The following is a 24,580-nucleotide window of genomic DNA, read 5'->3' as shown; positions in this document are numbered from 1 at the left end:
AATTATATAATTAAATGAATGATGAAGAGAACATATGAGAATAATCATTAATGAAATAGAACATAATATGAGAATAACGAAAAGAAATGTAAAAAAAAGTAAAGCAGATGTTTTATTTCATAAAACGTTTGTAATCGACATCAAATGAATATAAACAGACGTGATTATTATAGTACAGTAATGCTGTTGGTCGGTGTCTTGTCATAGAGTGACGTTCTGACATCTGATTGGTCAGTTATGGCTGTTCCAAGTTACCCCCTGGAGTAAAAGGAACTACTAACTAACTAAATCTCACTTTTCAGCTTAATATTATAACTTATTGAGAGAATGTTTTCTGTTATTAACAATTATATCCTTCATTTGTATAATAAAGAAACTTAAACTCTATCATGACAATATTAATTTAAAATTGGCAAAGTATGAATACACCAGGCTACTCTACTTGTAAGTTTAACTCCAGTCAGAGGGAGTAAGTATGTCATATTCAACCATCCCCAACCAACAGAAAAATATGACAAAAGAAAACATATTACAAAAATATATAAAGAAAAATATCTGAAAAGAGAATATATACAATTCATATTAAAAAGTCCAATGAAATCCATACTCAATATGGTCAGTTGGTCAATTCCGGTCAGTAGTCCTAACAAGGTGAGTTTCAGATGGAAGACCTTTATCTACCAAATTTTGCTTTTTTTTAAATGCACCAAATTTATATCCAATTATAATTTGTCAAAAAAATAAGTGTGTTAATAAATGATTAATGGATATTTATATGATTTATATACATAAACACAGCAGGCAAAGAACATTAATTCTAAACCGCCCGGTGATATACTGAAATTTAAATAATTAATTTTAAACGATAAAGATGATTTATATACAGTTACATATACAACAAATTTAATTTAAAAATACCTTATTTATAGTTTGTCCATAACTTTAGTACTGAGTAGACTTTATGTCCTAAAGTCTTGTTTTTTTTCTTTTATTATTTTTAAAACAGCATATCACATAAACATTCTAATAATTAGTTATTATGGAAGTACATTCAGTTAAATAAGTTTATTTTAACAAGCAGAAATATGGTGTACAGTATTTTATATTACAATATACAGTAAAATAAATGTGCTTTTACACTTTTATTCAATATATAAAATTATTTAAGTCAACATAATATTCCTTTTTATTTCTTTTCACAGGCTTCATCTTTCACACTTCAAATGTTTTTTTTTTCAAAATTTTGCTCGAAAAAAAATTTAATTTAAATCATTTTCTTAGAAAATGAATATTCAACAAGCTGCTGGAGTACTGAATCTTAATGTGTATGCACATTCACTTTCCTCATGAATATTCAACAAGCTGCTGGAGTGCTGAATCTTAATGTGTATACACATTCACTCTCCTCATGAATATTCAACAAGCTGCTGGAGTACTGAATCTTAATGTGTATACACATTCACTCTCCTCATGAATATTCATTACATGGTCATTAAGACCACATAAAAATTCAACCTGTAAAGATAAAACAAAATTGTCAAAGTCAGAATGATTCATGAAATAAAAAAAAAATTATTTTCCTTTTTTCTGTTAAGAGTTTTGGGGGACAATACATCTTTAATGTATCCTAATAATAATTCTACAGTATTTGTATTACCTAATACTCACCTGTGTTTTCCTTTGTACTCCCTCAGGGCAATGTCTTGAATCACCATTGACCATTACAACTATATTAGTACCGTCTTCCTTATTTCCTTTAATCACCGTTCTACGTCCCATGTTATAGTAGAACTCTCCATTATCTTCTCTTACATACCGATATGGACACACAAGGTAGTTACTTTTTGCAGTGTTATACTGGTAACACTCCTTGCTTAACCTATAAAACTCTCCTTCTTTTCCATAAATCTGTTTTAAATATAAGAAAAAACGTAATATTTTTTATTACCAGGATGGGAGATTTAGGTCCAACAGTGAGATTCCAATTTGTGATGACCTGTTAATCCATTGTGTGCATGTGTGGACACGACCTATGAACTGTTACGCCCTGTTAAATTATTGTGCGCATGTGTGGACACAACCTATGAACTGTTACGGCCTGTTAATTCATTGTGCGCATATGTGGACACGAAGAGCTTGCTTAGTCGATTCTATGACACAGTTTGGCTGATTCAAGTTCCAGATGATGAACAGGAACACAATAATGGGTAGGTCAAAGGTCGTCAGCTTTCACCAATCGAAAGCTTTCTACTGTTGTAACCATGAATGAAACGAGTCCTGTGATTGGTTAACTTACCCCCTCTCTGTGTCCTTTTCCAGCCTCAACATACTTTTTCTTTAGTCTCATACCAAGTCTTTGTTGTGCACTTATATACTTGTGTTCAAATAAGTCTTTACACACATTACCACATGGTGAGATTTCCAGACCTTTTACTGTTGGATTACCTAAACAAAGGGTGAAAAAGCCCAAATGTGGTAGTGATATGACATCATCATGTCCATATATGGGCACGTCACATTTTGTTGTCACATAAAGGTTGATAGTGTTGATAAAGCTTTATATAATAACCTGCTCCAAACAGTCTGGTTGTCAGTAGCATTAGAAATGAATGAACAAATAGTGAGTAATTAATAACTATATAGAAATGAGGCCAGTGATATATTAATATCATTGGTACATGCTAACCTTTGACCTTGTTAAGACTAAATGGTCTATCCCACTCATCGGAACCATCACAACAGTCGCATATCCCATCATTCACTCTGCTTGCTACGATATACTCACCACTCCCTTGGCAGTAAAACCTGAAACATTTTGAATGAAATGAATTTAGTATGCAGTATTTTTTGGAGGGAACCCCAATCATCCCCAAATACTAGGACACATTCGGTTTGTAACGACCTGATGACCTAGGAACAAGATAAGCACTGTCTACACTATCAAACTAGTTTGACAAAAAAAGTGTGATGTACCCAAATATGGTAGTGATATGCTTAAATATGGTAGTGATATGACATCATCGTGTCCATATATGGGCACATCACATTTCTTTCAGTTTCACATGATAATGTAGACAGAGCTTTAGGTCATGTTAATTCACTGTGCGCATAAAGGGAAGTTGGGACGTTCTTGCTCACTCCGTTTTTTGACACAGTTCTGTTGGTTTCCAGGTTCAGACATCAAATGATGACACATCAATGCGTACTGTAGGTCTTAGGTAGTCGCAAAGCGAAAGTGACTACATGTGATTTATTGATGGTATTGGTATTCTGCAGCGCAATAAGATTTTGTTACCTTCCATTGGAGCAGGCTGCTGTACCAGGCTCATCAGAACCATCTGTGGTACAATCACAATAGTCATCATTCACACTAGCCCATGGTACAGTCTTACCATCAACAAAACACTGAAACCCACGGTTTGACTTGGGCCTATACAATTCTTTATCCTCTAAGCGAATTCCTCTAGGTGCTTCAAAATCAAGTTCTGCCTTCCTTTGGTTCATTAGTTCCAATTGTTTCTTGGAGTCCTTACTGATAATGCGCAAGATTATGGCTTGGAATATGAAGTAGCAGATGGCCAGACCTAACAGCAATGTTAGCCATTGAAGAGATCGACTTTTTTTACGTACAAATTTCATCATTCATCTAAATTCAGTACCTTCCATTGATAAATGATAACTTTGTCTGTAAAAGGAAATAATTATTTGTGATGAAACAATTACTGTATGGTTTTATTAAACATAAACATTCACGGTACAGATTTTATTTAGAAAGATATTTAAATAAAAATGTCTAAATTCTAGGCCTATGTGTTATTAATCTAATCTATGAATGAGGACAAAGGTTTTAATTGTTTGGCTATATGAAATGATATTTATTTAAAAGACAATAGGCCCTAGTAGTAGTACATCCCCTTTTAGGCTATCTAGGCCCAGGGGTGGGACGGACTACTAAAAAAGGCTTTTACCCTAATACTAGTACAAGGATCATACTAGGCCTAGCTAGGCTATGTATGTAGTAGCAGGCAAGCTAGTTATCCGAGATGAGATAGGCTAGGGCCTAGGCCTAATAGCTAGGATAGGCTAGGCCTAGCCTAGGCCTAGTCTAGAAGTAGCCTACTAGTACTACTAGCCTAGTAGTACTACTACCCTACTAGGCCTACCTAGGCCTAGGCTAGATAAGAAAGATAGATAGGGGGAGGCCTAACTTTTTTTAAATTATAGATCTGCTAAAATTTATTAGTTTACATGGATTTCGTTTAGTTTTTATAATTTTATAAAACAAAAATATAGGTATTAAGAAATCAAAAGAACATTATAAATCACATTATAAGCGCATACACGTCACGTACGTTGTTTACGTCGAACCTCCTGTGCGCCGCCATATTGGTTAAGTTCTGCCTTTTTTATATGCAACAACCATATAATATTATAGAATTCGCAATATTACTTTTATAACTAACTAAAATATAAAATGTTAACAAAAAAATATATTCATAAATCAGTAAGTATTTATTTTAAAGATATCTGTCTGATTTGTAATATATATTTAGGCATTTTCAAGTAATAAATAAAAATACAAACAGATCCTGATTTATGATTGATTGTTGATGACGTCATAGTACTCCCACAACATTATCAAGGTTACACGAAATCGGATGACTTTTAAAACAGGTTTTCCTTGTTTAAATCATCACTTATGGTGGTGTACCGGTTTTGTACATAATCATTATTACATCAATTAACTTCACTGTAGCAAATGTAAGTATACAGGATTTATTTAACGGTATTATTAAGCCAAAATATAATTCGCCTTGTTCGGTTTAGTTAGTAGAGAAATCATGAGATGCCGAATACCCATCATGATGCTGCCCTTCTAGGCTATTGCAATCTCTCTGGCTCTGCTGCTGACCTAAATTAGAGTGACCAAACCAGCCTAGACTAGGCTCTGTATGTGTAAGGCTAGGCCGCCTATGCCTATTTTTATTACTAACCTAGAGAATGTGGCGAAGAGGCTAGCCTAGGCCTAGTTACTTTATAATTAACAACTCCCTGCTTTAACTGAGTAGTGGAAGCCACTTAAATTTGATAAATTAAAACCGTTTAATATTATTATTAATTAGCTCTACTAAAAATAATAGTATACAAAAATAGTCCATTATCTGCTTGTAAAAACGAAATGTTATACTAGAAAACAAATAACTAACACTGGAGGCCTTGTAGCTTATTTTATTTAATATTTGTTTAAATTGTGACTGTCATTGTCATTCATTGATGAATATATGTATACGGTAGTACTATAGCCCAGTACCAGGAAATAAGTATTTGTTGTTTTTAATCAATTTTATAATTTATGCAAATAAATAAATAAACGATAGATGTTATACATGCTTTAAACACTACCAGTAAATAATAGATAAAGTCTTTCTTTCATAAAGTAATGATTCAATATTTAGAATGAAAATGTGTGTACGGAAATTATTTTTAGTAAATGTTGATAATAATCTCATCATCAGGTAATAAAACAGGACTTTCGATTTCTTTCAAATGTATTAATTAATATGGTAGTGATATGCCCAAATACAGTATGGTACTTATATGCCTACATATCGTAGTGATACAATGACATCATCATGTCCATATATGAGCACATCACATAAAATTTGATAGTGTAGACAGAGCTTAAACTACTGTATCTACAGTTTATTAATTTACCAACAGATTTTTTTTAACATTTCAGACAATTCCTTTATAGATTTTCATTATCATAAACTAGTTTTTAGTTAAATTGTCACAAATGTATACTATACACTCTATACATTAAAGACATAAATAACAAGCAATTTACTAAAAGTCATATGATACTAGTACAGTGGAATGTTGGTCAACTGTCATACAGTACAGTGGTCACACAGTATTCAAATCACCAAATTCACACTAAGGGACACATTAAGGGAAACACTTTTTATTATTTTGTTATATTATTAAGTGAATTTAAGGATAATCATTAAATTAAATACTATTGACGTTTTGCGTCCCATTTCGTAGGTTACTTTTTTTTTAGAATCGTACTGTAGTGCTTTTGTCAAATGAGTAAATTTAAATACTATATGCACTGATAAGGAAATTGAAAAGAGACTAAGCCAGTAGACATAGTATTTGCATGTCTATTGTGTGGATAAATTGATCCAACAAATACAAGTAGTGGTGTGATCTGATACATGAGGTACTGTACAGTATGGTGTGAGGTCATGCATCACAATAATCCTATATTTTCAAAAAACTACAGTATGATATGTAAACACAGTAATATAATTTTCATTTAATTTGATTCTGCTGTATAATTTTTGCTTGTATTTGATTTCAATATCATACAGTACAAAAATGAAAGCCATTTTTATCTGAATACAAAATGTCCTGATTCTAAAGTATTTCCTTTTTCCTCCAATATGTAACAATTCATTTATAATTATTCTATTTTTGTATGATGTACAGTAGTACACTACAGTTACTGTAGTATTGTACACTACAGTATACCAATGTTTTGCAAACTTGGGTCACAAGCCATTTTTAAGCGCCACCAGGGTGGTACGATACTGTTCTATCATCTGAAGCGCTTTTTTTTTTTTTAACAATATGGTTTGATCTTGCCGAAAATGTTCGTAAACAAACCAAATTGATATGTCGGACTCTTTTATTTTACATTTATTACAGCTTGGTACCAGGAACAAAATAAGTAGTTTGCGGAATGCTATGCCCACTATACTAAATAATGGCCTAATTTTAACATTGTACTTCCATCAACAGAAAAATAGAAAAAGGTGAAAATTAAAAATGCATGTTTATTCAGTTTGAACTCCGTATTGCTGCACTTGTGTCTGTCTAATCATGCCAGCAGTTTACAGTGTGCACAGCATACTGATAATACATCTCATTAAAAATATGCAAATATTTATTTACTGTACATAATCTGTTCTTTCATAAAATTGTTGCGTTAGTATTTATTTTTTATTTAAATGAAAAAGAATTGATCAAATTGATACATTGCTCACTTGATTGTGCAATAAGGCAAGTAGAGAATGTACAGTAACATACTGTCATTGATGGACTTTACTATTTACCCATTCTGTATAAATAATGGTCACTCTGGATTCTTGTATATTATAAGCATCGTATTTAATTAAAAACTTGTCATGTCAGAGTTATTAATCATTTTGTAGGGCCTAATTTAGATTAATGAAATGGTAAGTGATGTATTCTGTCTGATTAAAATACACATGAGCTTTAAGATGCTGATTTAATTTTATTCTTAGCCTAGCCCCTTTGCGATTTTGTAGTTATATTAGCTTTCACTTCAGTGCCAGGCAGACAAGATGGTGTTGCCTCGTCTGAAAATCTGAGACCTTTTCATAAAAAAAAAATCTGCGTAGCTCCATCTCTATGGCCCTGGCTCACTGTAGTACTGTACTACTACTGTAGTACTGTGACTGTCCTAACTACTAGTAGTATTTCTAACATACTTTTTATAAAGCTATTTTAAAGATGTATTGTCCCTTGAAACACAAAAAATGAAGGTCAAAATATTCTAAATTTAAATTGGCCATATCAAAGTAATATTAAAGTTATTCACTTTAAGTCGAAAATTCGAGCCAAAAACAACAAGTTTACGTAATTAACAGGTAAATTAATTTGATTACATTTCGTCTGAAAAATCTTAGTGAGCGAAAGTAAACAAAGATTTCAAATCACAAGTATGCATTATGCATGATACTAATTAGGATTGTTTACAACTCGTCACGGTTGAGAAGGTGTTTTCACACAGATCGCAAGGAAGTTTTATGATTATGCATACAGAGTATTATGAGATATGTTTTGATCGAAAACTTTGACTGGAAGTCAAAGTTATTTTTTGAACAAAAAAACATCTGTATTTCAGTTAAATGATTTTTTTTTTTCGACTAATTTTTGGTGAAAGTTAATAACTATTATGATACTTCAAAATGACCCACTTTTTTTCGAAATATTTTTCTAAAATTTTTTTTGGAATTAGTCAAAGGGGCAATACATCTTTAAACTACTTTACATACTGTAGCTACTAACAATTCAGATACAAATAAAGTGTAGGAATTCTCATATTTTTAATGTTTTAAAAACAGATACAGCTGAGTATATAACAAACATTGATCTGTTTGTCTCACATTGTGTATTTATCTGTGTCAATGTGCTTGCAGATTGATAATTGGCAGACACAATGTATTATTAAATCTAAAGCTCTGTCTACACTATCAAACTTTATGTGAAAAAAAAATGTGATGTGCCCATGTATGGACATGATGATGTAATATCACTACCATATTTGGGCACATCACTACCAAAACATATTTGGGCACATCACACTTTTTTTGTCAAACTAGTTTGATAGTGTATAATATAGAGCTTACTGTTGTAAGCCTCTTATGTGATCGTAACAATAAAATTCTTATTGTTTGTTCATTTGAGTAAAAATCTTCCTTAATTGGTATGGACAGTAAAACATTCAAATGCTATAAAATGCGAATAAACGAATGACCATGTTTTTATTGACCATTTCACTTACTTGTGGTCATGCCTACATTACAGTATACTGTAGTAATAAAATGCTAGTAAAATTAATTACAATTTTCTAAGAAAGACCTGAAGGTATGTTTTTTTCTGACTGAATTACGTAAGCATTGGGAAAAAAAGATGTGACAAAAATAATAATAAGTGGTAAATGACCAGTAGAATAATTATTTAGATAATGAAAAGATTCATTGATACTATTTTTGTATTATCATCATGTAAAAACATTAAATGCTGTGTGGTGCTAATCAATCTATTTTCTTGTTTTAGCAGATGTAGAATTGTTTGAAATTCAACTATGGCCTAAATTGACTCAATCAATCAACGGCTCTCATTTTAATCTACGACGTCAACGACTAGTTCTTTGAAAACTACTAGTCGTAACGCTAACTGTATTAGTTGGAGTCAAGAATATTCAATCAAACATTTTAAAGAGATTATATTGTAGCAAAACAACTAAAACATTTATTAATTTGAAGTTCTTGAACCGAATAAATATGGGTAAAGGGGAGCCAGACACGAAGTCGATCCAGTCAACCGCCTCACAGACTACGACAAGTTCCGTGCATAGTAAAAAGCAAGGAGGGTTTTTAACAAGGATGATGTCACGTCGATCTAAGTCGCGTGGAAGCTTCGACATAGAGACCGGTAACGGAACTCCGGCTCATATACGCAAAGGAGGTTCCAGCAAAGGCGCAGGAGAGTACATCAGTTCGTCATCTAAAAGAGGAAATGCGATGGAGTGCCCGCTGTGCCTTATGGAACGACCGAAAGATCAATTCCCGGAGATAATCACGTGCGAACACCGGTCGTGTCAGGAGTGCCTGCGTCAATATTTAAAGATTGAAATCACAGAAAGTCGTGTGAACATTGCGTGTCCGGAATGCGCAGAAGTTTTCCATCCTAACGACATCAAGCGAATTCTTAACGATAATATGCTAATGAGTAAATATGAGGAGTTTGCGCTTCGCCGCGTACTTATGATGGATCCAGACTGTCGGTGGTGTCCTGCTCCAGACTGTGGGTAAGTAAACATCTGATGTAATTGTAGTCTATTTCGTGCCTAGCTTACCTGGATAAACTGACAATAGCCCATGCTCTGCAGAGTGAGGGCTTAGGTACTGAAAGTAAAAAGTTCATAGAACACCCCTGTACCATAATGGACTAGTCCACAACCACGCCCTCATGTAGAAATGTTTGGGGAAAAAAAGGAATTCTCAAGTAGGATTCGAACCCACGACCTCCTGATCACTAGCCTGCCATAACTTTATTTACAATTTGTCAATTTCACAGCAATATTAGTATTATTACTGTAGTTTTCATATTCGATAATACAATGTTTAGACTCTTCAAATATCTGAAGATCCACTGAATAATTTAAGATGGAATAAAACAAGATTCAAACAAATGCTGTTTGATAAAAAATAGAAAATAGTTTTCCTTATGTTTATGATGCTGTATTTCAGATATGCCGTGATAGCTGCCGGATGTGCAAGTTGTCCAGAGGTAGCCTGTGAGAGGAGTGGCTGTAACACTAGCTTCTGCTACCACTGTAAACAAACCTGGCACCCAAACCAGACTTGTGATGCTGCAAGACAACAGAGATCTGGACGCGCTAGGAAGTCATCACTTTCGTGCAGCCAAGGTTCCATATCTCGTAAGTAGTAACTAATATATTTTAATGTTAAACTTTGATTAACAAAAGTTGTCCACAGGATCATGATGCGTTTTTAGCAACATGGTATGTTCACAGCACCATGTCGCGTTGAAAGCACCATGGCACATTCATATCACTGTAATTTTGTGATGCTTTGCATTTAAAAATGCTTTTCAAAGGTGCTTGGTAATTGTTTTGCAATTAGTAGTGTAGGCAGAGCTTAAAATGGGTACAGTGCAGTCAACTCTCCTTTGGGCGCGCCTGAAGTGTGGTTACTGTATTTTGAACGTCAGAATGAATTGAATCCTGTTTAGCGTACATCCTTGTCACCTTTCTCCTACTAGCCTTTACTTTACATTTTACTGGATACAAATGATTTTCTACATCAAGTTGTTTTACAATTTAAAATAAATACCTTTTTCTACAGTACACTTGCCCAATATGGTAGTGATATGCTCAAATATGGTAGTGATATGACATCATCATGTCCATATATGGGCACATAACATTTTTTTGTCATAAGGTTTTTTATAGTGTAGATAGTGCTTTACATACAGTAGCCTTTACTTTATAAACACAGCCAATGTATGTTATTTTGATTACGTTTTTATCTACGCTTGCTATTTTTATGACCAACATAACTGGTATTTTGATTACCTTTTTATTCGAGGTGAAAATAATATTATATTTCATGAATAACTAGCATATTGTTGTTTTTATTACTTTTTACAAAAACTAGTAGGTACTTAATAGTATAAAAATACATGATTGAATTCTTTGAATATTGTGTCATGATACATGAGCTACTAGATGCTATTTGTCAAGAGAATGTAATCAACTTGTATGCAATGTTCTTAATGTATTTTGACGCCATAATCTATTTAACTTCACATTCAAAATAATCTAGTCAGTCATCTGACTAAAACAGTACAGCAAATCAAAAAAAGGAATTTAAATTTTTTCTCTCAAATGTACAGTACTGTACATCTTTAAAAACAATATCCAGGTCTAATACTGTGCTGTATGTATTGAATATAGACATGGTAAAAAGTCTATTGAAAAAACTTCAGAATGAAGTCAGTGTTTCCGCATTCACTATTCACACTAAAACAAGAAGATTAGAATTTTAAAAGCCATATTCTTCATGGCACCTTCTTTTTGAGATCTTAAGGTCTACACTATCAAACTAGTTTGAAAAAAAAAGTGTGATATGCTCAAACATTGTACAGTAGTGATATGACATCATCATGTCCATATATGGGCACATCACATTTTTTTGTCACATAAAGTTTAATAGTGTAGACAGAGCTTTACTGTTATAGTCTTGTTGTTTACAGTAGTACAATAGAACCACTATTCTTAAGGGGTCATGTTTCCCCCTTAAGAAGCGTGGTTTCCACTGAATAGGCCTCAGACGTAGTGTTCCCCTCATTCGTTTCGGGGTGTCCCCCTAATTATGGGTGTCCCAAAGTAAGAGAGTCCTGACATTTTAAGCTAGTCAAATTTTGAGAGAGTGGAATGATAGAACATTTGTACAGTGCAGTATAGATAGTTTATACAATATGGTAATTGTACAGTTAGTCGTCGTTTGTATTGAGTCATCGATTGTCGAATGCAAGGCAAAACATCTTTACTGTGTGAGAGATACAGGCTTTGTTGTACAAATCAGGCGGCGACGACGTTTAATATTTGATTAGTGATAACATTGCAAGGTTTATGTAATAAAGGTGTGCTAATTATGCCATTGCATCATGCATCGCAGCATACTTATCTATTCCTCCCTATTTTGTAAATGGTATGATCCTTATACCTCCATGGTATGATATAATATTTGTATAAAGCTCTGTCTACACTATCAAACTAGTTTGACAAAAAAAGTTGTGATGTGCTCAAATATGGTAATGATATGACATCATCATGTCCATATATGGGCAGAAATCCCCTTTTTTGTCACATAAAGTTTGATAGTGTAGATAGAACTTAAGGTTTAAAATGGAATAGTTTTGATTTGAATACTTTCTTGTTATACTCAATGTATAATTTGTCCAGTAATCATAGACGAATTCTGTAATAGTGTACAGTGTCGCGTACATGTATGTAATTGTGATGCCTATATTGTAGGGTAGGCCAAGCCTAAACTAAGTTTTACTATAAACATACAATTAATATTGCTGCCAGTAAAACTGTATTATTAAATAATTTGTCTTTTATACTAGACAAATTAAGCCAGAATTGGCTAGTTATACTCTGGAAAATGTTTTTTTTTTCAATTAAATTTTTCTGGGCAGCTGTCTATACAGTCCAACACTTGAATGTGTAGCCTACACTACTTGACCATGCAGATGATGTGCGCCTTAGTGAATATAGCATTATGGGGTAATAACCTTACAGTACATTTACACAATGGAAGAGAGTAGCCGCTATCTGTCTTAGTCATTTTTGTTTCTGTATATAAGTTCATATTGAGGGTAACAAACTATAGATTGTTATGATCAGGTGCAGTGTTAGTCATATCATATAATGATGAGCTATCTGTCTCAAGTAATTATGTTGACCATTTGAGTGGAAACCGTCTTATCTTAATTGAAATCTTACTATATTAACAACTAAGTTAGAATCAAGAGTTTCAGGAAATGTTACAAAGTGTAAAACTCTGTCTACACTATCATATGTGACAAAAAAATGTGATGTGCCCATATATGGACACGATGATGTTATATCAATATCATATTTGGCCATATCACTACTATATTTGGGCACACCACACCTTTTTGTCAAACTTTTTGATAGTATAGACAGAGCTTAAAGTTCTACACAAAAAAAAATGTTCTATAGAAATAATACATTAAAATATCTTAAAAGCATATCACTGTGGTATTTCACAGTTACTTTTAACAATGTGTAATTATTTATAATTTTCACTATTCTTTTGCAATTATTTAGATCAAGTAAAACCCTGCCCACGATGCACTGCTTTGATAATCAAAATGGACGACGGTTCGTGCAATCATATGACTTGCGCTGTGTGCGGTGCCGAATTCTGTTGGTTATGCATGAAAGAGATATCAGATCTACATTACTTAAGGTATGTTGTTTACTAGGGTGTTCTATTGTGTATTATTATTTTGTATTGTGTATGGAATAGGTTGTCTAAAGAAAAATAACAAATAAATTGCATGCATCCTTACATAATGGGTTTCAAAATCAATAAACACAATCGTACTGGGAATTTTTTTAACTATATATAACTAACTGTATATGGGGGCATTCTAATTTAGGAGCTTAAATTATATCCAAAACAATCTTAATAGCATTCAAAATATTAGGAATTTCCTATACGTTTTTAACCTTTTTAAAGATTATTAATATTTAATGTTTTATACATTTTTAGTCCGTTTATATATGTATCTTTTAATCGGATTTGCTGACAACCGACATTTCTTTGTTTTTTACAAATAAAGTTTCTTGTATCAATAACCAGACGATTTATTTTATCAACACTGCTGATCCAATATCTTTTTTTAAATAAGAATAACTCACTTCACTTTATAAATAGAAGATGCTGTCATATGTACGAAAAGTTTGACTTTTGTCATAGAATCTTCAGGGGTTACAGTACAGTACATTTACAGAAGCTAATAAAGTAACATTCTGTTTACGGTGCTTACAATAACAGAATAAATAACATAGAGAGACTAAGTACGAAGAGTGGTGAATATTTAAGTATGCAGCCACATGACAGCATAAGCACTTGAGTAGCTTATCGGCAAACCACTTTGTACTAAATCCCTCAAATTTTACATACATCAAATACATTATCAGTAAATCTTGTAACAATCAAATTGTTTCCCTGTCATTTTTATCCATCGCAGCTAGGCCTAGATTTTTTCATTTTTTGTATGTATGTAACTGTACATAGTAGTTACTGTAGTAGGTACAGAGCTAGAAATTTACTTTGTTGTATAAAATATTACTTACTGTAGCAAAACAACTAGCAAACAAGCAAATTTTTTAAAATGATTAATTATTATAAAATTGAATATAGAAATTGGCAGATCAAGTCTTACATTGTGTACAGTACGTTTGCTGAACTAAACAAAAACTATTTGTTATTTACTATTTATTACAACCAGCAAATATTACAGTAGGCCTAGCTATAATTAATATTAATTTTGACATGTTGTCAGGTCATAAGGTCAACTCTCCCAATATCACCGGACACCTTTGGGCTGGCCCAATATGTCTGGTTTTCTGGAAATCCTAGTATTTGGAATGTGTTTTTAGTGGTAAAAACATTTTTGGTACCTTTTGGGCCTCAAGAAAAGTCTGGTTTTGGGCGAATTTCCAGTTTTGAGAGAGTTCGGTATTGGGAGAGTTTACAAATACTACAGTATATTACTAGCAATTATTTAGTAAGAATGTTTTGTTCTTCTTATTCAGCCCTTCTGGTTGTACATTCTGGGGTAAGAAGCCATGGAGCAGAAAGAAGAAGATTTTGTGGCAGCTTGGGACATTAGTTGGTGCACCAGTTGGCATTGCACTGATAGCTGGCATTGCTGTACCTGCTATGGTCATTGGAATACCAGTTTATGTTGGACGCAAGGTAAAGGCTTGTCGGATACACTATCAAACTTTATGTGACAGAAAAATGTGATGTGCCCATATATGGACATGATGTCATATCACTACCATATTTGGGAGCATCATACTTTTTTTGTCAAACTAGTTTGAGAGCTAAGATTTTGTTGATTAATGAATTATCCAATCAAATGCTACCTTTAGTAAAAATTCACAATTGCATTTTGTCCATAAATCATGTGTAGTTAAAATATATAAAAATGGAAATATTTTGTTGGTATTGAATCGAGTCTAAAGGAGGGAACTGGTGCTTAATTTGTTACTAGCCCAGCGGGTAAAAACATAGAGAAAGCAAAGAGACCTGGCTAGTACTGAAGCCTACTATAGCCTACCCTGTAGTTTGTACTAATGGCATTGAAGTCATTAAACGTTGTCAACAACATTGAAAAACAGAGGTTAAGATCCATTTGATCCATAACATGATGTTAATATCCGTTGTAACGACTTTTAAATTCCATAATGTGCTTGCTATTGTCACTATTCAATGTGAAACACATAAAAGCTTGTATGCGCTAAAAACTGTTAAATGCAGTCATGATTTAAACGAATGTATTAATGTCATGAGCCGAGGAAGCCATTGAAGCTTTTAAAGGTTCATAAGTTGTGTCATGTCTTTAAAAAAAAAAACAATTATTTGGGAACTGTTAGACATGGTGATTACAAAAAACATTTAAAAAATACTAGGAAACATACAAATAAAATCCGTATATCCTCGGGTAAAATCCCACTTCGTGTTTAATCCCACATCCTCCTCTGATTTCACAAACAGGCATTTCCCCGGGCATAGTCCCAGTATTGACTTTTGGTCTGAATGTAGGCTTCTCTCTAGACAGTTCAGATGAGTTTTTACAAGAAATGCTTACCAATAATTTTTTATCCTGAACCAGGATTCCCTGGGTATAGTCCTACCCTCAAAGTTGGCCCAATTTTGTGTTCTACAGTAGGTGGGTGGGATTATACCACAGGATATACGGTATTTGAATTGTTGAAGTTTCAGTAGATCAAACAATTATAATACAGTATATACTGTACGCATTTGTTTTTATCTATTAATATCGTTTCAAATTAATTAATTAAATTTCAGTATATCACCGGGCGGTTTAGAATTAATGTTCTTTGCCTCTTGTGTTTAATATTATATGCTATATATATTATTACAGTACTACTATATAACTACATACTGTACATTATAATTTAACGGCATATCTTAAGTGAACTTGTGTACGCACCAATGACATTGATGACGGAACAGGCTTATCCATCTAGCACTATTTGAATTCTACCATGTTTCCTCTAAAGGTCATTCCATCTGCCTCATCTACAGGTCGTGACCTGTAAAGGTCAAAGTCTGATTGAGATAACTTTATAAGCAAAGCCTTGTCTACACTATGAAACTTGTATGTGTCAAAAAAAATATAGACATATATGGACATGATGATGTCATATCACTGCCATATTTAGGCACATCCCACTTTTTTTTTTTTTGTCAAACTACAGTAGTTCTGATAGTGTAGATAGGGCTTTAGAAAATCTTCAATGTCAATGTCTTATTTATTTTGATTTCAGAACATTGATTAAAGCATGCATAGTATAGGTTAAGAGAGGGTACTGTAACTCCCATTATAACCCCAACCATACTGTACCTAGTCTGAATACATAAAGGCTGCATTAAGCATAAACCATATCACTCCATTCAACAACATGTATTTAGAAACAGTTCAAGAAATAAAAGAAGCATACATGTACAATAACTTAAATGGTAACAATAAATAAGAACTGTTTCGGAAAAAAGAATAGATCAGAGTTTTCTCCATTATCTAGATTATTTTGACTATGTGCACTTAATTGATTTCATGTCATCATGTCTCTATAGAGAACAAGACAATTATTACTATGGGAACATATTAATACACATTAAGTAACATTGAAATTACTTCAGCATGTGTAGACTTTAATCATGCATCATCTCTGCTTACAGGTGTATTGGAAATATAGCAATGCCTCAAAACATAGGAGAAATCTAGCAATTGTTGGTAGTGTGTCCTTATCTATAGTAGCAGCTCCTGTATTGGCAGCATTGACTGTTGGTAAGTAGCATAGTGTTGAATTACAATAATATAAGTACAATATTGTTTAAATGTTTGCATAGCAAATAAACATACAGTAGTACAGTTATGTTCGCCATATCGGTTTTCCATAATGGAAATATAGTTGAGAATGTCTAAACGTTTCGGTTGTTCTGGAGGAGAACTGCCAGTGGAGTTACCAATCAAAGGGTCCTGGGTTCAAGTCCTGTCATATGTCAGGATTTTTCCTAATGACAATTTACAACTCCACTCCATAAGACTTTTTAATAAGATGTAGAGCATCTTGTGTATATTTGTCTTGTGAACGTGATTGCCACCTTTAAAAAGAATAGTGAATGAATTCGCTTATGGTTATTCTTGGCAATTTGCCTAAATATATAAAACAAAACAAAAAAAACAAAATGTTAATCTTATCGAAAAGTTAATTTATTGCACTATTTTATTTTATTTTTGTTCTTTTTCTAGGTATTGGTGTTCCTATTATGCTAACCTATGTCTATGGAGTGGTACCATTCTCTCTATGTCGTAGCGGTGGGTGCGGTGTAACAACTAGTCAAGGAGGAGGTGTCCGAATTGAATTTGACGACGATGATAATGCCACTGCTGGAGTTACCAATGCTTCTGGTAAGCTTAATCGTTTTCTGTTTTGAAATTTTATTTTTTTACCACTTTTGGTAATTTCATGGAACAGTGCAATTGAATAGTGTATGCTGTTTAACTTTAAATGGTGTGTATTTTTTTTGGTTGGATCTTGTGGACCATGTTGATGTTCTTTTGTCTTGTTTTTTATGTATTCCAGTCTGTAAATGACGGGCTCCCCCGCTGTTGATTGCGAATTGAAATAAAATAAATAAATATTATAGAAAAAATGCTTACATAACTAAAAATAAACAGAAGAAATAATAATTTTTATAGTACAGCTAAAATCATCAGACCTCATAATGTGTGACATTCCTTTCTATGACTTGTGATCTATTTATATCTGCTGCGCTTCCCTGCCAGATATCCAAGGTCAAATTGTATGCATCGCTGCACAAAGGCATGAACGCTCACAGTATGATTAAGAGTACCTTAGTCATACTGTATTGCAAGTGTGTGTCTTTGTACCGGTATGAGTGCGTCCTATTGGTGGATAATATTAAATGATCATGCATGTGTGCTGGGCTGCTACTACGAGGGTGAGATGACAAAGAGGAAGTACCCGGAATATTTGAACAGTTGCGCCATTAAGCTCTGTCTACACTATCAAACTAGTTTGACAAAAATAAGTGTGATGTGCCTGAATATGGTAGTGATATGACATCATCATGTCCATATATGAGCACATCACATTTTTTTGTCACATAAAGTTTGATAGTGTAAACAAGACCTTATACTGCTTATGATTATCAGTCGCCGTGTTGTAGCCATTATGTAAAACTCATGATCATCTTTTATGCATTCGCTCTGTACTATGACAGGATGTTGTCTGTTATAATAATTATTGTAAATGTGTAATGTACTAATTTCCCAGGAAAACAGATAAAATATGCATATCTCACCATTATATTGTTATCTATATTTTATAGAATGTCTATATATAAAATGACAAGAATAATTAATGGTTAAGGCTTAGGTCAAAAAAACGAGAATTAAACGTATAATTATATCCCTAAAGGGTAGCACAAATTTAACCTTAAAGTTAATACTAAATGTTTTATTGAGGAAGAGAAGAACAGATGCCAAAATACAGAGACAGATGTCCTCAACCTGAACCAGATGAAGAGGATAACTAACTAATACTTTACATTATGTAACACATATAAATAAACAATAAAGATTGTTTATTTACAATACAATATACATAGGAGACCCATTTTTTAAGACCTCCAACTACTAAATCAACTCTAAAGGCATTGCTAGTACCCTAAAGCTCTGTCTACACTATCAAACTAGTTTGACAAAAAAAGTGATGTGCCCAATGTGGTAGTGATATGACATCATCACTGTATGTCCATATATGGGCCTATCATATTTTGTTGTCACCTATTAAGTTTATGTAGTGTAGACCTTAAGTATAAATATATATATATCATAATGAAACACTTCTCTAAATTCTTACACTACAGATATAAACGCAGAGGTCAACAGTGCTGTTGGCAACCCAAGTATAGGAGAAGCAAGTGTAGCTCGTGAAAGCCATCTAGAGGTTGTAGGAGTCCTACACGATGACACAGTTAGTGACAGCGCTAGTACCAGAGCCATTGCTGGTTCAAGTCTTACTGGTAGTTTGTCTGGAAGTGGTGGTATTGGACCCAGCGTTATTGGACAAAATAAGTAAGTCAAAGTTTATTCATAGAAATTCAAATAAATTTTGGGATTTTTTCTTCAGAAATGAAAGGTGAAGTGCTTACCTTAAGTGATGCTTATCTTAGTGAAATAAGGAGGCAAAGAGTATTACTCGTATAGGCTGCCTCCTCTCATAGTGTTTATGTGTAAGTCATATGTTCGTTTCAAAGAGTTGAGTGTTGAAACAATGTGGTAAGGTAATGAATTCCATGTGTTTATTTATACTAAAGGTATTGAACCAAGATTTACACAGCTTAAAATGATGCCTCGTGTAAAGTTGTATAGCTTTCTTCTTCTTCCTTGTTTGCCTCATTTGGAGGTCGTGGGTTCATTCCTAAGAACGAATTTGTAGAATTGCTTTAAATCGTATGTTTAAAAGTAGCACATGGCGTGTATATGTAGTAATGTTATGTTTTTGACCAAGTTGCAATTATTATATTACTAGCATTTTTAATTAGAATTAAGTGCTGTATATGTTAGACTACCTTAGCGTATCTAGGATGCATAGACAATGAAAATTGAAGTATGTGATTTCAGTCCATGCTCATTTGCATTTGTTGCTGATATTGCTCAAAGTAAAAATATAATAGGATTAGGACTAGATATAGAACACTTGTATACAACAATCTTGAAAGACATCCATCAGTGTTGTAATTAAAAATTCCATGTTGTATGACGTTATTTGTTTTACATCAGTCTTCACTTTTTAAGGTTTAATTTTGTGTGCTAACCTTTATCGTTTTTCTTAATGATGATCATGTCATATCACTACTATATTGGGGCATATCACTACCATATTTGGGTACATCACACTTTTTTTGTCAAACTAGTTTGATAGTGTAGACTGTACTCTCCTGAAATATTGATTTGAGGAAAAAACAATAGTGTATTGTAGACAAGAGTTTTACTGTTTACATAACCAAAATGATAATTCATTAAAATTGATTGATACATTTTTAAATATTAAACTCAGTATTGCATTTAGATGACAGGATATGATCTTAATTAAGTTTTCAAATAAGTATATTTGTGTGCAATAGGTCACTGGTATTGTATTATTTTTGTACTTCTTTCAGATGATATTCTTTTCACATACATACTACTACTCAGTAGTTTGATGTATTTTTAATAAATGACATATTATATTAGTTGTTGTTATCTTTTTTTGGGATGTGACAAGAAACTTTGTTTTCTTCTACTATAGGATCCCCAATAATGGTATTTAAAATCTCTGAATTATATTATATGTATTGTTATTTTGCCATTAAAGAAATTAATGTAATTTATCAACTCATATTTCATTCCCATTGGAGTATTTTTGCTCAACATGGGTGCAACATGTCATAGTGCGTAAGACTTGTGAATGGCTATCTGATTGGTCAATTTGAGACAGCTACAGAATATTAGATGTTCCCTCTCCACAGTGATTGCATTAGAGTTGACCATTGTCTATTGTTGTACTCCATCTATTTCTACCTCATTAAGTATCCTTATTAAATACTGCTAACTAATTCAGAGTGATCAGTCTTGCTAAAAACCTCACATTTAATGAATGGTGTGACATGAAGTAATTACATGGCTATTTATAGCACATTTTCTGTCAATTACAATAGATGTGTAAGAATACAACTGATTACATAATTCACATCATGTCTCTGTTTCCTTGTTACGTATTGCGTAAATCACAATTAGTGACGTACGTTGAAAGTGCAGTTAAATTTCCCATAAATCAATCCATTATTAGTATTATATTTTCTGACATAATATTCTGTGAATATACTGAAGAACTTTTACTTTTAAATAGCTATTAAAGCTCTGTCTACATTATCAAATTTTATGTGACAAACAAAACTTGAGGAAACCACTATTCTAATTAAAGGAATACTTTCCTCCTGTGGAACAACCTAAATCACTGTCTACACTATTAAACTAGTGTGACAAAAAACATGTGATGTGCCCAATATTGTAGTGATATACCCAAATATGGTAGTGATATACCCAAATATAGTAGTAAGTGATATGACATCATGTCCATATATGGGCACATCACATTTTTTTCTCACATAAAATTTGATAGTGCAGACAAAGCTTAAGAATAGGATGGGTTTGTGACGCTAAAAACAATCGTTTAGTTTTTGATATGAATTTTATATCTGTATCATCTAATGCCTCACACTTTCCCATCATTTTATGCCATCCATATTTTTCACAATTTTTTTGTTCTATTCAATTGTTCACTCCCTCTCTTTTTCACTCTTTCAAAGCTCTGTCTACACTGTCAAACGTTATGTGACAAAAACATGTGATGTGCCCATATACATGGATATGATGATGTCATAGCACTACCATATTTTGGAATATCACTACTGGCTTGATAGTGTAAACAGAGATTTACTCTCACTCCACAATTTTTAATACTACAATACAATTATATAAAAAAACGAAAAATGCTGGGCATGGCAGCTTAAGCAAAATACATAAATACAAAATACACTGTATTTTACACATTTTATCATATTTTTAATGTTTTTATATACGTGACAAGCAATTTTTAAGCCAGAGTGCTTGATGGAATATAATAATTGAATTGAATTTGTACTGTATAAAAACAAATTTAATTTATAAATTTTATTTATTTTAATTTTTATTTTGCAGGTTGGATGTACACTTTGAAGTGAGCAGTAAGCGATGCAGCGTGAGCAGTGAGAGTACGTCGTTAAACCTACCTGACAACGCAAGTATGACCGCCATGGCAGGATCAATTAGCGAAGAAAAAGGTTAATTGATATTCTTTATTTCTACATACACTTTGTTTCCCTTTCATTATGTAATACATAATTTGTTTTCAATGTCGTCATTGCTAATTATTTTTCAATTTGATAATCACTTTTTTAGTTTTTGTTGCTTACGTATTTATAGTTTATAGTGCAGAGAAGTAATTGTTTTTCATTGAATTCACTTCAATTCACGTCTTCTACAGTACCTCATCATTTGAAGCTGTATAACTTAGCTATTTTTGAAATTATAGTTACTTAATTAATATAAATTTAAAGAAATATTTCATGCTGGTACATCAAAATAGCTTATAATAATAGTCAAGTACTATATAGAGTAAAATGTTATTTTCTCTTATTATTAATAGTAGTGGGACTTTATCCTAGGGGTTGAAGTGTTTAGATTTCAATTCTATTTATGTTCAAGTCCTGGCATACATAGGTTTAAATATCATACAGTACCTTGTACCTCATAATGATGCTTAACTTCCCATTTTTCTTTTTGAATGATGTGTTTTCAAATTTAATGATTGATATTTCTTATCAATTCCAGTATGTTAAAAATATCATAAATTAAATTATTTTGTCATAGGTATAACTAACATTTCATCAATTGTCCACGGCCCATTTGACATGCACGCTGAGGTGGTTGATAGAATCACCAAGTCACGACATTCCAGTGGAGGAAGCAGTAACGTAGACGTTGGCCAAAATGGACTCAACCCGTGGGAACCACACAAAGGGGACCGAGTAGGAGCAGGGGACAGAGTTGGGGCAATAAAGAAAAGTAAAGGTAGATCCAGAAGCAGTAAGAAAAATACTGTTAAGATCAGTGACCACGTCACGGAGACGTCATACCACGATAACGATAGCATAAATGATTCGATCCATTCGGAATTGAGTGGGAACATAGCCGATTGCGAGACACCGTCGGAGTGCGGCTCGATCGTGGTCGGTGACATCACTACCGGGAACGAAGATAAGCTATCTACCGGCGTGATCTCTCCCGTGGACAAACTGCGTAGTAATTCTGTTGACTCGACGAATTCAGCGAGCACCAATCACAAAACGTACGTGCAAGAACCGATCTCAAGTATGACCGAAGTTGAAAACGACAAACCAACAAACCATATTTTAACAATCGCACCAAAACAGAAACTGATGTCTACTGATTTATAAATGTACATTTTTTTATTTATGATAATGTCAAGATATATAATGTTATTATGTAATTAACTCGCTATTTTAGCTATATTTGTAGATAATAGTTGTAAATCAAACATTTATTTAATGAGAATTGATTGTGTAGTAAATTGTATATTCTGTCGGCGGCGGGGATAACAAAATAAAAGTTGATGTTGCAAAATTTATATGAAGAAAAAAAAAATTATTTATGTTGCCGCTTTACTGTAAGTAAAATTCCCAGTTACTACAAAAAGGTATTCAGTGTAGAGATAAAATATTAATAGTAGATGCTCCTTATTTAGGATGGTTCAGGTATCAAAGTAAACAAACAACCACAATAATGCGTATTGATGATGTAGATTAAAAACAGTCCATTTATGATGACGTATGACTTAAATTATGCATTTAGTCGTTTTCCAGTTTCTAAAAAATTTGATTTTTACACGACAAACATGCACCCAAAAATTATTAAAATGTGTGTGATGAGAGAATCCAATGTCATCGCATGGCCCTAAAATACGACCAGGTTAGGTCTGACGACGTGACATTAAACTAATTGTACCTACATGACCTCATAAGTCAAAGGTCATACTAGGTCATCCAAAGCTCTCAAGTAATGCTTTTTATTTTGATCCTAAAATCAATTGTTCAGTAATCAAAGTGTGTTGAATTGAATTTAATCAGGGAAATACTATAAGTATTTAATCTATTATTTTAAAATCTAAAATATGAATTTTAAGACAATCAAATACAATAGCATTCATTAAATATTAAAATTTAAAAAATTATAAATATACGGTATTTTTTCGGCATAAATTTTTTTTAGTTGTAAAATTATCTTAATTCTTAAACATAAAAAAAAAATAATAAAAAAATTTTTTTTTTTCTAATAGTTTTGTTTTCACACTTTTTTTCCCAACACCTTTAGTCAATCAGTGTAAACATTAATTATGAATATGTTATAAATATACAATTATACATAATGGAATGAAACTAATTGTATCATAATATTTTGAGGTAAAATTTGGTGATGGTTTTATTCATAATTACATTGGGTGTATACATGTGGATACAATGCCCAATTCCATATTATGTCCCTGCATTTCATTACTTTATCTGGAATGAATGCAAGGGATTATGTCAAATTTATTCTACTGCAGATACTGCAGTAATATATAACAATAATAATGTGTTATTTTAGTTTATTTAAATCTCAAAGATTATGAGGTGTTAACTAAAATAAACAGTGTGTATGATCACACAAAAAGGGTTTGCTAAATACATTGCATAAAGAAGTTGAGTAAAAAAAG

The 24,580-nt window shown here is 32.6% G+C and overlaps 3 protein-coding genes across 5 annotated transcripts in view; 1 reads left to right on the top strand and 2 right to left on the bottom strand.

Moving 5' to 3' along the window:
• LOC144841196 (protein nucleotidyltransferase YdiU-like) overlaps window positions 1-24,580 on the bottom strand; it is a 115,754-nt gene that overhangs the window by 17,102 nt on the left and 74,072 nt on the right. The window lies entirely within an intron of this gene.
• Window positions 88-4,396, bottom strand: LOC144839761 (uncharacterized). Its single transcript, XM_078695236.1, has 6 exons — window positions 4,353-4,396; window positions 3,296-3,685; window positions 2,687-2,805; window positions 2,297-2,445; window positions 1,669-1,908; window positions 88-1,515 (listed from the first exon to the last, which is right to left on the bottom strand). Exons 2-6 carry the CDS (start codon window positions 3,640-3,642, stop codon window positions 1,417-1,419), a joined length of 954 nt encoding a protein of 317 aa, XP_078551362.1. The 5' UTR covers window positions 3,643-3,685; window positions 4,353-4,396; the 3' UTR covers window positions 88-1,416.
• Window positions 4,640-24,069, top strand: LOC144841191 (E3 ubiquitin-protein ligase RNF19A-like). Of its 3 annotated transcripts, none has more exons than XM_078697433.1 (10): window positions 4,640-4,761; window positions 8,875-9,625; window positions 10,068-10,258; window positions 13,202-13,343; window positions 14,699-14,861; window positions 16,875-16,983; window positions 17,449-17,607; window positions 19,092-19,299; window positions 21,967-22,088; window positions 22,678-24,069. In XM_078697433.1, the coding sequence occupies exons 2-10, from the start codon at window positions 9,099-9,101 to the stop codon at window positions 23,262-23,264; spliced, it is 2,208 nt and encodes a 735-aa protein (XP_078553559.1). In that variant the 5' UTR covers window positions 4,640-4,761; window positions 8,875-9,098; the 3' UTR covers window positions 23,265-24,069. The 3 variants fall into 3 exon arrangements, with proteins under 3 accessions (XP_078553559.1, XP_078553561.1, XP_078553560.1); XM_078697435.1 differs by having other exon boundaries at window positions 8,872-9,625; XM_078697434.1 differs by lacking the exon at window positions 4,640-4,761 and having other exon boundaries at window positions 8,803-9,625.

This window comes from Antedon bifida, chromosome 4, assembly GCF_963402885.1.
Source record: "Antedon bifida chromosome 4, ecAntBifi1.1, whole genome shotgun sequence".
Classification (NCBI taxonomy): Eukaryota; Metazoa; Echinodermata; class Crinoidea; order Comatulida; family Antedonidae; genus Antedon; species Antedon bifida.
Note: the sequence above shows the minus strand (reverse complement) of the source record. Positions and strands in the feature narration are given on the sequence as shown.

What these genes read in the sequence shown, in the direction of transcription:
- LOC144839761 (XM_078695236.1), bottom strand. Translation starts at nt 3,642, where the DNA reads ATGATGAAATTTGTACGTAAAAAAAGTCGATCTCTTCAATGGCTAACA. An exon ending in TAGTCTTAACAAGGTCAAAG is followed by an intron (nt 2,446 to 2,686) that starts GTTAGCATGTAC and finishes CCCTTTGTTTAG; the next exon opens with GTAATCCAACAGTAAAAGGT. An exon ending in GAAAAGGACACAGAGAGGGG is followed by an intron (nt 1,909 to 2,296) that starts GTAAGTTAACCA and finishes TATTTAAAACAG; the next exon opens with ATTTATGGAAAAGAAGGAGA.
- LOC144841191 (XM_078697433.1), top strand. Translation starts at nt 9,099, where the DNA reads ATGGGTAAAGGGGAGCCAGACACGAAGTCGATCCAGTCAACCGCCTCA. An exon ending in TGTCCTGCTCCAGACTGTGG is followed by an intron (nt 9,626 to 10,067) that starts GTAAGTAAACAT and finishes GCTGTATTTCAG; the next exon opens with ATATGCCGTGATAGCTGCCG. An exon ending in ATCAATTAGCGAAGAAAAAG is followed by an intron (nt 22,089 to 22,677) that starts GTTAATTGATAT and finishes ATTTTGTCATAG; the next exon opens with GTATAACTAACATTTCATCA.